This window comes from Pyrgilauda ruficollis, unplaced genomic scaffold, assembly GCF_017590135.1.
Source record: "Pyrgilauda ruficollis isolate IOZ18807 unplaced genomic scaffold, ASM1759013v1 scaffold80, whole genome shotgun sequence".
Taxonomy (NCBI): Eukaryota; Metazoa; Chordata; class Aves; order Passeriformes; family Passeridae; genus Pyrgilauda; species Pyrgilauda ruficollis.
Window position 1 is genome coordinate 2,784,487 of NW_024529933.1, and position 14,139 is coordinate 2,798,625.

At 37.3% G+C, this 14,139-nt stretch overlaps 1 protein-coding gene across 3 annotated transcripts in view; it reads right to left on the reverse strand.

The window, feature by feature from the left end:
- Positions 1-739: 739 nt before the first annotated feature.
- LOC121364333 (protein bicaudal D homolog 1) overlaps positions 740-14,139 on the reverse strand; it is a 49,741-nt gene continuing 36,341 nt past the window's right edge. The window contains exon 7 of one of the 3 annotated variants that reach the window (XM_041487517.1): positions 740-6,525. In XM_041487517.1, the coding sequence (XP_041343451.1) occupies positions 6,293-6,525 (233 nt within the window). In that variant the 3' untranslated portion in view covers positions 740-6,292. The remainder of the gene's footprint in view (positions 6,526-14,139) is intronic. The other 2 variants (XM_041487518.1, XM_041487519.1) reach the window with 2 other exon arrangements.

The following is a 14,139-nucleotide window of genomic DNA, read 5'->3' on the forward strand; positions in this document are numbered from 1 at the left end:
GTGGGAAGAACCCAGACAAATACAGCTCTTGGACTCCATTTCTGTCACCATGCACAATTTGTGTTTCTATCCAAAGCACCTCCCCAGCCAGCCAAAAACCAACCCAGCTGTCCAACAGCTCCCGTTGAGTCAAACACCACAGCAAGCTTGGAGATGCAATGCTTCCTCCACAATCTTCCTGACCCACTTGTAAAAGCTGGACATTTTCTACCCCTCAGGGACCCTAAGAGCAGCAAGGTTCACTGGAGGAGCTGCAGCAGCCACCTTCCTGCCAGGGCCGAGCTCCTGGATCAATGTGGGGTGATTTTCACCTCTCTGCTTTCAGAGCATGGCTCTTCTGCAAGGGAAAAGGACATTTTTTTACTGTAAAAAAGCACGTATGGTACAGCATTCCCAAGCCAAATTTATGTTGACTTCAGGTCTCTTGCTTCCACATCCCCAGAGGATGGAGATCTGCATCTTACAGAGCGTCCTTGTGCTGAAAGTTTATGCAGGTGTTGCAGCATTTCAGAGATCACTCAAATTGCTGGAAACACTACATGGGGAAACCGTATCTGCCACAAACTCAGAAAACAGAGGAAGCATCTTGGCTTTAATTCTGATTCCCTTTTCCTTTAATGTGGATTTTCCTTCTTAATTTCCTTTTTGATACCTTTGATTGATCTCTAAGAATAAAATGATTGTGAAATTCTAAGCACTGCAAAGTGCTGTAAATAGAAGTAGACCAGACAGAATGGTGTTAAATGAACAAAAATGGCCAGTTTATTCACTGGAACAGTTATGCATTACACTGTAATTTTAATTGGAACATAAAGATGTAAGAACCAGTATATCAGCTTCTTTTAATTATTTTCTTCAGCACTAGAGTGTTTTTCCCAACCATTTGACTGCATGATCATATTACACATGTACAAGCACAGACTTTATGAATCCCTCACAAGGTATTAATCTAGGATTGTCTACTAGGACAAGGAAAAGTTAACATGAGAATTACTTCAATTTTAAAAAATAAATGATGCATTTTTGGAAACAAGAATTATTTAACTTTTTTGCTTTTAGCATAAAGTAGCAACAAGAAGAGTTTCCAATATTCAGTTTTTAGCAAATGAACATACATACTTTTGTATTCTTCACCACCTAGAAACACTTCATCATTTAACCCCAAGAAGGCAGGACAACATAATGTCAATTCAACATAGGAGTAGCTGAGTTATTACAGCAGTAAACATACAGTATACAAATTTGTGTTTGTCACACACTCCACCAATGCCAAAACTCTTTTGAAAGGAACACAGCAATCTGTATGGTTCATTAAATACAGAACATCATGCAAATGGAAACATTCAATAGATTACAAAAATCACAAAACATCAGTTTTCTTTTTTTTTTAAATTGTTTACAAAGGATCAAGTTAATTAACCCTTTAACAGTCAAACCACAGGGCTGAAAATCAATAGGGAAATAAGTAATAAAATGGACTTAATTTAACCACTGGCATAGCACACATAGCCATATCTGTGAACAGGAGAAATAATAATAAAATAAGCTAGATTACTCTTATTTCTTGTTCATAGCTGATAAAATACCAACTAGATAGCAAGCCAGTCTACTTGAAACTTTTATCAAATGCTTCTCTTTATTGATTTTCCAAAATATTTTTGAAATTAAGCAATCACATATTCAATAAAAACTCAGATTACTAACACTGAGAAAAAACATACACGCTTATCCACTCTTTTACAGCAAATCATGATAATCAAAACAAATAGCTTTGTAGAAAGACATTTTTGAAATACAAGGCTCTATCACCCAGAGTCTGCCCACACATTAACTCCAGTAATGAAATATTGGATTTTTCCTTTACCTTTTGTCACTTTGTCACTTGGTTGCCATTACACTTCACAAAGGGGATTTTCAAGAACTCCACAGGAAACAGATTAAAAACCAATGATTTAAGCTGTGCACCTCCAAATGAAAGATACAGACTCTCTGTGATAGTTCTCTTGCCCTCCTAGCAAGAGGAATATGCATATCACACAAGAAATAAGAATTTTCTAGCTTAGTTATGGATATGTAGAAGCTACACGATGTTAACAATGTCATGCACACATTTTCCATTGCATATTTTGATGTATTTGTGCCTGAAGGCGAAAGGCAATTACTTTGTTATTTCTTTTCCATAGGATGCTTAATTACACTAAAAAAAAAAAACAAAAAAAAACCAACCCCTTAATGGTTAAAAAACGTCTGAATAGTATCTATCCCTTTCAGACTCACTGCACACACAGCAAAGGAAAACTGAAGAAGAGATGACTGGAATTTTTAAAGAGGTAACTATAGCAATTATCATACTTCAAAGGTAAAACATCAGTCCCTGCCATTCTCAAATGAAGATTTCCAAGGAACAAAAGAAAGAAATTTACTGTAACTTCAGTGGATATGCATCTTCTGCCAAAGAAAGGAACAGACCTCAGAAAGGCTGATGTAATCTATGCCTTATGATGATGATGGTCAGTCCAGCTGTAAGTGGAGCTGGCAGCACAGCTACTGACTTTGGCAATGCAGGATGAATGATCAGATTGGTACCAAAATTAGGGCCCGGACTCTGGGTGCCGTTCCCAGTGGGATAAGGATTGGGTCAGGATTGGATTTTACCAACAGCTTGCTTAAGTAAATCCAACATGATTATGGTGAGCAGCCTTCATAGGTGAGATCATATTTCCTAAATGAGGTTGTATTTCATAACATAATCTCCTTTACGTACACACATTAATATGGTAAATGGCTTAAACAACTTCGTCATTGCTTTTAAAACAAAAAACAAACTGAAAATTCACTTGGCATTAAAACTTGCAGCGTTAATTACAGTTTCATTCTATGAACTCTGCTATATAGCTATGATTACATTAATTTACGGTGAAAAATGTGGATAGAGAAAGCACAGAGATGCCAACCTGTCAATCAGATCAATCAGAAAGAATATCATTACTGCCCCTATTTAGAAGGCAGAAAATTCTATACCATTAGCATGAAAAACAGGTATGTCCTCTTTCTTTAAAACCTCCATATACGTTCTGACTGATAGAAAATATATTTTTACATACTATTACATTTTACAATTTATTTTTCATCTTTTTCTCCCATTGTATTTGTGGGTTTTCTTTCCTTTTCTTCTTTTCCTCACACATTTCCTATAAACTGGATTTCCACAAGCAGATAATTTCACTGAACAAGGAATAATTTTTCACTACATCAGAAAATAAAACCCAAACCAAAATGCTCCTGTTTTGACCTAAATTACTCTATTTTGAGTATGCTATTTCAAATCCAAAGAAATTTCAAGGCCATCATAGGGAACAAAAGCTGTGTTTCAGACACAAAAGTCAGAGCAGGATTTGAATTCCTCCTTACTGAGTAGTAGTGTTTCTAAGTATACTAAGACATAGTAGTGTTTCTAAGTATACTCAACCATCACAAATATATGTATCATTTTTTCTTAATCCTTAAAAATCAGAATAGATATCAACACAACAGAAACTGATTTTAAATGGGCAAAATGTAATATTTTGCAACCCTTTAAAAACCCCAGGCTTTTGTTTCTGGTTTTGTCTGCATGTAAATATTTCCTACAAAATCTCTCATGAAGTTTTATATTATCAATCAATATATAACAAAGAAGAGGTTTTCATCTTAAGTTCAAGGTATGTATTTTATTTTATTTTATACTGGTTAACTGACAAAAGTTGTCCCAGGGACCTACAGAGTTTTGTAACTTACAATGCAATAACTACAACCATTTGTACATCAAAGTTGGTTTGTTTCTAGTTCTCTCACATTTCCAACAATTACATTTTATTACATATTAAAAAAATGTAAATTGAAAACTTAAGAATTAAAAATTTAAAACTTAAGAGAATAAAAACATTTATTTATATAAAACAGGGCCACAACTTCTGTACCACTGGATGTTCTTTCATAAGTCTTGATCCACATGGACATGCATATGTTTTTAAACTGTCTTGATACCTTTTCTTTTCTCCAATAAATTTGTATCTATATAGAAAGGAAATGTATTTCACTGAATTACTGCTTAACTAAAGTTTAGGAAAATGCCTTTGATTTGGATACAAAAATAGGAAAAACTATTCCAAGTGCAGTCAGTGGTAACTGCATTCAAAGTGCTATGCAAACTCCTTCTCTTATTAACAATATACAGTACCTGTTTTTGTTGGACACAGATATTCTTACACCAGTCAGACAATGTCAGGAATCTGGAGATGCTTTTTGAAAGCTGAATTTGCTTCAGACAAAATACTGTGGGGATTTTTTAAAAAATCAAAATCGCAGCTAAACTCAGTGTCAGACATCATGGTGGAGCTGAACAAGGTTTCACTTGAGCTTTCTATGACAAGACAACAGGCAGTTTAATTATGATACTGAATAGTGATGTAAAGGTATATGAGAAGAATCACATGAACCCCATGGAAACCAAAGTTAAAACACTGACAAGTGTTACCTGTTTGATCTGATCAGGACTGGGTATCAGTTTGTTCCTATTTTCTCTATCTCTGTTTTGTTATTATAGCTCAGCTGCTTTGCCAAGGTTACACGACAGACGTTGTTGATGACATAAAATATTTCTATTTACAGCACCTTTGTTCTTGGTACTACGGTAATAATGATTTGTTAGGCACACTGAGTGGTCACCGATTCTTTCCTCTGCTGATGTTTTCTGTATTGTAACATTTGGTAAGCACTGTTACTAAAAAGCTGACTTCATTTTCTCAGATTCAGGCAGAATTTGAAAGAATTGTTTCAGCCACGCCCGCAGCATTTTTTTTTTCCCCAGCTGCCCCATACCTTAGGCTGTTCTGCGTTTCCCACTTGTTGGTCAAACATGTGCTGCAGAGAAGGAATAAAGGCATGTGAAATATCCAAGCCTCTCTTCTGTAAATAAATTAAGGCCACCTAACAAAACAAGGAGCCTGCTAGTTACCAACAAGTAGGCAGCACTGCAGACTTGTTTCTCCAGCTGATGACCAGATAGGAAACCCACAGATGCTGAACCACAACCCTCTGTTTAGCCATTTCCCTTGCTGCCAGGTACTGTGCAAAATAAATTCCCCTATCCTTGATTTTCTTCTGAAACTCACTGTTTTCAAGAAAAAAACCAGGCTTACTCAGCTTTTACAGGAAAGAATCTTTAACTAGGAACACTGTGCACTGTTGCGATAGAGTCTGCGTAGTGTTGATCACCTGAGTATTTGTCATAAACTGACATGAGCTAAGGTTCTGTGTCTGTGATTTTTGGCAAGGAAAAAATGCACTACAGCAAAGTCCTGCTGACTTTGATCCACACCATCAACCCTACCTGCATGAGTTCTTTCTGCACAGAACACTTCACTCGAAATGCACACGACTTCCCCACTCAAACTAGTCTTTCCTGGTAAGGCCTCGAGCTAGGATCCTGAATATGGGAGTGGGAGGAAAGAATGTTTTCAATTAGCACACAGCATTTTACTTATTTTAGATTTTCTTTCTCAGATACCAAATAGAAAGTAATCCCAAAAAACAGCACCAATACACGATGCAAGAAGTATAATTACAATGCAAGCAAACAACTGAAAACAAATCAGTACATTATCCTTTAATTTCTTTCTTAGGCTTAATAATTATCTTTCAGTGAAGAGCTAGAACAAAACCAGAAGCTAGTGTAATAGGAATTAAAAAACAAGTGCATAAACAATATCAGTGCAGCAGCAAAATATACAGTCATTGTTAACATTCCAATTCAACCCATTTCCAACATTTTTGTGCAATAAAAATTGGCCATATGCTGGCCAATACAACAAGCCTTTTTTTAATATTAACACAGTCATTCTTTACTGCAGCTATTTCTGCTTGGATTTAAAAAATAAAATTAGTTAAATACAACTGTCACAAAAAAAAAAAAAAAAGGGATTGTATTTCATAAACACAAAATTCTGGTGCAAATAAAGTAAGAAATAAATATCACACCCTTGAAGACAAAAAGAAATTTGAACTGGTTCCTATGGCTGAACTTAGAGGATGTGAGGGTAGGATTTTTGTAACATATTTTTTTAACATTGGCTTCAGTCTCTCATTATTTCAGAGGTAAAGCCAAGCAGCTGGGAGGAACATTTTTGTTGAGATGTTAAATTTCACTACACTTCAGTTGTGATAGCACAGTTTGAGTACAATCAGAGGAACCACAAAAAGTCTTCTTGATAGGTTGGGCTCTGTGCTTTGTGTTCTTCTTCTCAACCTTCCCTCAGTAGCCAGAGCAGGGGACATGAATCCAGACTTGCCAATGCAGCAACAAGGCAGGATTGTCTACCCACTTGCTGGGAACAACCCCAACCTTTGTTGCATGAGCTCCACTCTGTTTGCATTTTCTCTTACGTTGCATATGAAGATTAGGGGTAAGGAGGAGGCTTAGAGAGACAGTTGAGAGGGGCACACTGAGAGCTGGAATGTGGCTGCTCTTCTGGAAGAGCATTAGGACTGAAAATTAAAAAGAAAAGAGAAAAAGTGCTTAAAATACGAGGCAAACTTTTTACAAGCATGTAAATAGTACAGAGCTGGAAATGAACTTTAAAAGGGGGTGAAGCCTCATCTCTAAATCTATATCCTCAGATACACAGTATACATACAGAAAACTCTCAGTGCACAGAGAGGCAGTGAGACCTGGATGCATTTGTGAGGTAGACCAGATATCCCACTTCACAATTCCTGTACACAATTGCTGTTTGCATGCTGGGATGACAAAGACTGTGAGGAGAAAAAAATGCATCCGTGAAATGGGAGAGCAAATTTGAAGGACAAGATGCAGGTGTCATGTCAACATGGGTATTAAAGATTTTCTATATGCAGCTGATTCACTTTTTGAAATTAAGGACTGTGCCAGGCTGGAAATCAGGTTTCATAGCTCTTTGAAAATGTGATGTCTTACTGAATTTGACCTATTTACTAGTTCATTTGTACAAATACAGTGTAGCCTTCTTCATCAGGCCCCTTAACCATTACATATTATGGAATTTACACTCCCAAAGTGTGAGGATTTCTTATGTTTTGCTTTCTTCGGGGTTTTGTGCTGTTCGAATCCTTTTCATTCTGTCATATATTTCTGTCATTTGACTGTTTTTCATGTACAATTTGTCTGATAACTGCATTCACCTGTTAATTTACCTGTCTAGAGTGCATTTATAGCACTCACTGGCACATAGTGCAGAGAGGTCTGAACCAGCTTACAGGGACTGGTGTAGCAACAAAGAAAAGGTGCAGCTAACACAACCACACCCCACTTCTTGGTGCAGAGCTGCAGAAAAACAAGATATCAAAACAAAATGCAGGAAAATTTTGTTTATAAAGAGAAGGAAAAGGAAAAAAAAAGGAGAAACAGACTCCCAGTTCTTTAATGTGTCTGGGAAGACTTTTTTCCTCTAATGCTTCAAATGTTTTACAGTGTTGAAGTTATTCCAAGCTCAACACTGTGATGTATGATAAAGCACCATCATTTATGGCTCTGTCTTCAAGAGAATTTGCCTTTTCTGTTTTCCTTCTTTAGAAACCATGCTTTTACATATTATCTCTGCAGCACAGACTATTGGAATTCTGGCTGAAGGAATGCAATTAGCCTATTGCTGGAAATTAATCAATTTGAAATGCCAGAGGTGTTTGGAAAAATGCTACTGGAAATGCCAGTGGTACTGAAAATGTCCTTAGTTTTCACACACAGCATTTACTTAAGGAAACAAAGAGATGACATTGTGTTTGACTGAAGAAAGAACGAAGTGTGCACCACCACCATTAAGTAACTTGATGGCAATGTCCACATTTTCAAATCAGACAATCTGGGAGGCTTTGACCACAAATACACAGGTATTCCACGGGAGCTACAGTCCTTGCACCTCTGGGCTGATTTGAAGATCATATAATTGCATGTTTTAAGTTAGATCCTGTTTCCCATCAGTGCTCCTGAAGATGAGTTTCCTGACTGCAAAATTGGTTGTGAGAGGAGGTTATAGAAGCTCACGATCCCACAAGCTTTGTTTTATGCTCAGCTGTCTAACAGTTCAGTCCCAAAGTGCGCAGTGTTATGGACTATGACCCCTCAGAAGAAGTAATTCTTTCCATGGCTATATCCATCCTTTCCTTCTGTCATATTCTGTCAAATGCAGATGCAGATACAGCATCCACAGAGAGATCTTATTGAGATCTTTACCTGCTCCACACCAATGACTGTGTCAGGAGTGACTGCAATTGATCAAAAGCTTTGTATTTACTCTCAAACTTAGCCACTCATCAAGAGCCAGCTCCTGGCTTCAGCACCTCCTAAGTTTTCAAGATAGGCTTAGGAGAAGCACTAGCTTTAATTCCTCCAGAGACAGAAAACTGAATTAGAATCTAAACATGCCATTTGGGGAAGACAAACAAGGAGGTGATTACACAACCCTACAAACACTGGCTTACTCTTCTCCCTTGCTGCCTTGCTTCTTTTTAAACAGGACTCCTATAATTGCCAGAGAGGAACAGAAACTCAACGCACACACCTTGCTCGTTAGCAGAGATGTGTTTGTCTTTTGGGGCTTCCTTCCTAACTTTAAAAATAAGCAACAAAAGATGCTCATGCTCCAAGGAAGAGGGCTGGTGAGGAAATGGCTGTAGTTGCAACTAGTTATGTACACCATCAGTGGCCTGAAAAAACCTCCTTGAGACACATAAGATTCTCCTCTACATAAATATAAACCATAACAACTTTATGGAGTGACCTTCAGTACAAAGCCAGTCATGACTGTAAAAGCTGTACTACAGACTATCCCACGCTATGCTCAGATTAGCAATTCTAAGCACTGTGCTTGGAGTTATATTAATTTTCTTTTCCTGGTAATTCTGCATTGCTTCTTACTTTGAAATACAAGCATACTTTGTGCACAGAAGAAATAGAAAAATTTGTCTCGCTATTTCCTTTTCAACCAATAATAAATATTAAGGGCACTAGGAAGAGAAAAAAAATGTCAAGGCTATCAGGAACATTTATAACAGCATATATAACCACATCACCTGCAGCTCCAACAGATTCAAATCTTTTTCTAAAACTCTGCTGTTATACCTTCCTCTCTTCAGAAACACAATTCATCCAGTTCATTAATGCAGATTGTTGTAGCAGTACATGAACAAAAAATGCATCAGAATCAGCAAGTGACACGTGGCATTCAATGTGCTTTTTATGGCAGGAGAGGTGCTGGTGGCAGCAGGTCCTGGAGCTGAGCTATCAGACACATTGGCAGTCACAGACAGCAGAGGATGGCAGGGCAGATTAATAACACAAAGCAACACAGAGACATGGAAGAACTTGAGTTTTTGACTATAAACAGAGAATAAGGAAGAACACTGTTACATTCACCCAATGGGATATGTGTAGTTTTAAAAATATTTGGTTTTTACAGACTTTTTGTGAACATCTCTTTAAATGCTGATATCATTTGGGGATGTATTCATTGAATTGATGAATAAAGCCTGTGCAATTTTTTTGTGTTAGTATTATTGTCTGGCTTTATGCAGCTCTTTTATTTTTTTCCCTGGCACTCAAAATACTAATCACGTATTTCTAAAATTAACTGGGAAATGGTGTGCAAAGCCCTTCAGTGTTTGCAAGTACTCTGTTGTGGCTTAGAGATGTCATTCACATGCAACATTGCCTGGCATTGATTGTAACTGTAACAAATCAGCAAAGGAAAATAAACAGACCAATGATATTTTCAGAATGCAGAAATTTTGCATGTGTTAAGTTGCATATTTTACCCTTTTTAAAATTTATTTCCTGCTTTATAAAAATAAAAGTATTATTTCATATTAAAAGGCAATATTAATTTAATTTGAGGTATGAGGGAGTTGTGGCCTTTTTTTTTATTAATAGATAATTTGGGCCTAGAGTTTTGGCATCTGATAATGAAAATTAGGTTTTCAGTGCATTCAACAGAAACTTGAATATAATCCAAACATGGACATGCTCTTTTTAATATTGGATAATGGCAATATTTTAGTCTTGTCCAATATAGTCCATCAGACAGGTGCAGGGAAGGGGGAACAGCATCCAGTAATTGTCAGGGCAGGCCTGGATTTGGTTGCTTGCTCCATATCCCTAGACCTAGAAACTGAGGTGATACATGGAAGGCAGAGTGAGACTTTTGTGAACTGTTGCATTAGTTTAATTTAAAAAAATCTCTTAAGGAAAGTTCACACAGATCCTCCTATCAAGTTTCAGTTGAAACATGCAGATTCAAGCAAAAAGACCAGTGTAAAGCTAAAATGAATTGACTACATCTACCCTGGAGTCTCATTTGGCTTGAAACTGTGCTGCTTATCTAGAGAGATTTACCAAAGCCTGTGAGCTGGAATCACAATTACTAAAGATGCCAGAGTTATAGAAGTACCACTTAAAAACCATAGTATAGCTAACGAATGAGGGAAAGCTCTCTGTGAATCTACTGTGCTATGGTCAGGTGTATTAACTGGTTTGAACACAACTGGACATTGCAGGATGTGGAAAATCTTCATTTGTGTGAAGCACAAGCCTTAACCCGCTCTTGTTTAGTCCTGGGTGAAATGCCACTGAGAGGTCACATTACTGCAAAAATTGTGTTGGAGACTTTAAAAACCAAGCACAGCTCTCTCTTAAAATGGGTGACTTTGGGGACAGTCAGAGGACAAGGAATGGTGGGACAAACTCCTGGCTTTCTTCTCTGCTGCATTTAGAAAATCCAAACCTCACTAAGTCTAATTGGTCCTTAAACGCCCTCGAACTTTATTCCAGATTCCAATTACTTTATTTAAACAACTCAACAATTTATGTCATCATACTGACTTGCATTAAATCTATTGTTATGCTTCACTGCTTTACAGAGCTGGGCAGGTAATGTGGCTGAGGCAAGCAAGGCAGCAGTGTGAATATATCAAAATCAGTTTTGTTCTACTTCACCAGATGAGTACAAATCTAGTGGTAAAAAACAATAGCCACCTGAAAGTCAATTTTTCAGCTAAGTGTGTAAGGTGTGTGCTGTTTGTAGGATGACTGATCTGAAGTTGTTAAAATATTAACCATATTTTAAATTATCAGAACAAGGTAATGTTTGCAGATTTCTGAGAAGATATTTTAAAATTACAGAAGTAATTGTTGGTTCACATCTAGAGAGGGATGGTTATTTGAGCATATTCATCACTAAGAGAGTAGCTCTGGAAGGAACTGAATAGCCTTTAATTAAATTAAGTATGGTTAAAATAAGACTTGTTGATGTTAACCTTCCGTGTCTCCAAAACACCTATTGCTAATCTCAAATTGCTCTAACATCTAAAATACAGCAGCATCACTTTACTGGCATATTAAGGATTTTAAATGTAACTTGTAGAACTCCAAACTGCAAATCAGTAAATTATACTTTCCAGTTATAATGAGTTTACACGAACTTCTTTGTAAAATTTTCATATTGCTCTTGCATAATAAAGAAGATAATAGTACTTCCAATTTGTAAGCAGTAAAAGAGAGGCACAAACTTGGTCACTGCAGTTTGAGGTAAAGGCCTAAAAACAATGTAAATTATTTCCAATGACAGCATAGACATAAGTGAATATTAGCACAGAATGTACCATGAACAGATAAAATTATTGTAATGTCCTTTTGCTTTGCTTAGGTTTGGGGTTGTGCCTTGATTAACCCAGCCATCCCAGAAGCACGATGTGGCCTTTGCACCACCTGTGAGCAAGGACACCAGGAGTTTACTTTTAAAAACAAGATTAAAAACTGATTGCTTTAGGTCTGAGTTTCCAAGTCAGGGAGAACTTATAAGTGCCTGCTAAAATCTCACAAATGCCTTTAAAATGCCACCTTACAAGAGAGAAGTCTGCACCTACCCTTGAAATTAAAAGTAAATTTAATTTAAGTAAATCTTTCTAGCAACAAAATAAATTCATTACTGCTTTGGCATCATAGAGAAACTGCATCAAAATACCAAATGAGGGCTGCAAGATCCAGCTTGGCATTTTTTCCATATTTTTACAGGGAAACAAGTGCATGAATGCTGTGACTCATGTTGGTACTGTCACTGCAGAAATTACCACTGTTCCTCAAGCTGTTAAAGGTTTGCTGTTAGAGAAAAAGTGAAGAGCTTTTGTCCGAGGAGGAGGAGGAGGGGGTGGCAGGCATGCATGCAGCTGTGTGCAAAGAGAGGAGAGTTAGTGGAGTTTACCTGACAGTCTGGCAATCTGGCCCCCTGGCTAGTTGTGAGCCGTGTGGCGGTATGGAGGCAGCAGGCTGCTGACAATCTACAAGAAACTGATAAATTAGACATATATACAGAGAGATTACAGAGCAAGGGGTTAGTAACAGCACTACACAGGCTAGGCATCTCAGGGAGAGATTTAGTGAGGAATGTGCTCTTGGTGCCTTATCTGACAGAAACACCTTTTTTCTGATAGCAGTGACATTGGCTGCTGCCTTCTTCTCCTTTTCAGAAGAAGCACTGGAAACATTTTTGTTTGTTTTCCCTTAGCACTGACAAATTTTTGTTCAAACAGACAGCAGTAATGGGCTGTATTCAGGATCTGGGTTTAAACCTTGTATTTCTCATTCTTCTGCTCATCATCTTGTTTTGCTCACATCTAATATGAAAAGTGTCAATAAAGCTAAACAAAATTTATCAAAAAAACCTCATATACATATAAAAACAATTATGTCATCTCATTACCACATAAAAGAAAAAGCGGTAAGAAAGTCTTTCCAATTTCTGAACAATGCTTGTGAGATTAAGGTTTTTTGTAGGAAAAAGGGAGAACTTGATACAGTCAGTTTCACTGTTTTGTCTCAATTATTTTATCTATTCCCTGTCAAAGAAGTTTCCACATTAATCACTTGCAAAGCTGTATTATGGTTCTTAATTTATTAAATAACAGTAAAGCCAAATAATCCTTCATTGCTATGTTTTCCTGTGACATTCAAAATATGAAGACAGCTTTAGACTGGATAATACTTGTGGGGCTTCGTGGAAGTAGTTGAACAAGGCAACACTGCTTTTTAAATCAGTAGTGTTTACTGAGATTTCCAGATCTCAAGATTTGCTCTTTTTCCCTGCAGCATTCTGGCCTTTCATTCCACTGTCTTTGTGATTCAGATTGTCACACAACAGAGACATCAGGATGTTTTCAAACATTAGAATCTATGGATGAAACTCTGACCCTATGAAAAATTACTGGAGATTATTTTTTGTCTCCAGTAAGACTTGCAGACCTATCATCCTTCCTGACTGCTTCAACCTGATTCTCAATCTGTTTGATGGAACGGGGTTATTCTCCCCTAAACCTTAAAAACAAGACAAGGGAACTCCACACACTTGGAAAGAATTTGATTTTTTTTTTTCAAGTGGTTGCTACTTAAAGCTCAATGCCAATATTCATTTCTCTTTACAATGCAGATGTGTCTCAAAACCCCCTTCTATCCTTTGCCTCAATCAGTGGAAGGACATGCAAGTGATTTGCTGTTAAGAGTGTTGAGATGACATCAGGTACTGCAGAGCAACACATCTTCATAGCACACTGAGCATCATATCCACTGTTACAACATTTCCCCTCCATAGCAGCCCACAGGGCCTCTCCCTAGTTCCTGTGAAGATCTGTGCTGACCTCCAGTGGGTAAGAAGCAAGTGGCTTCTTCCTGCTTCAGCAAAGAAGCAAGTGGCTTCTTCCTGCTTCAGCAAAGAGAGGAAGGTTTGGACCTATTTTCTAGAAAAATAAGTGCAGAGTTTGTGCTGGCACCATAGTATATGGAAGCAGAAATGAAGAAAGAATAATCTGCCACTCTCATTTACCAGGATTATCACTATAGTCCTCACTGCATCTTTTAGCAGAGGAATGCAGGAATTGGCAATGTGTTTGAGTCACGAATAGAAGGGCCTGTCATTTCAGCACAAAGCTCAACTAAAATAAGAGGTGTCTGAAGAACAGCCAGATCAGGCTAACTGCAGACAGAAAATTATGGCAAAAAAAAGTAATTAATGCTTTATTCTATACAAAATAGTTTGCAGAAGTCCAAAGTAAAGTCATGCCTGATAGGGTATACAAGGTCAT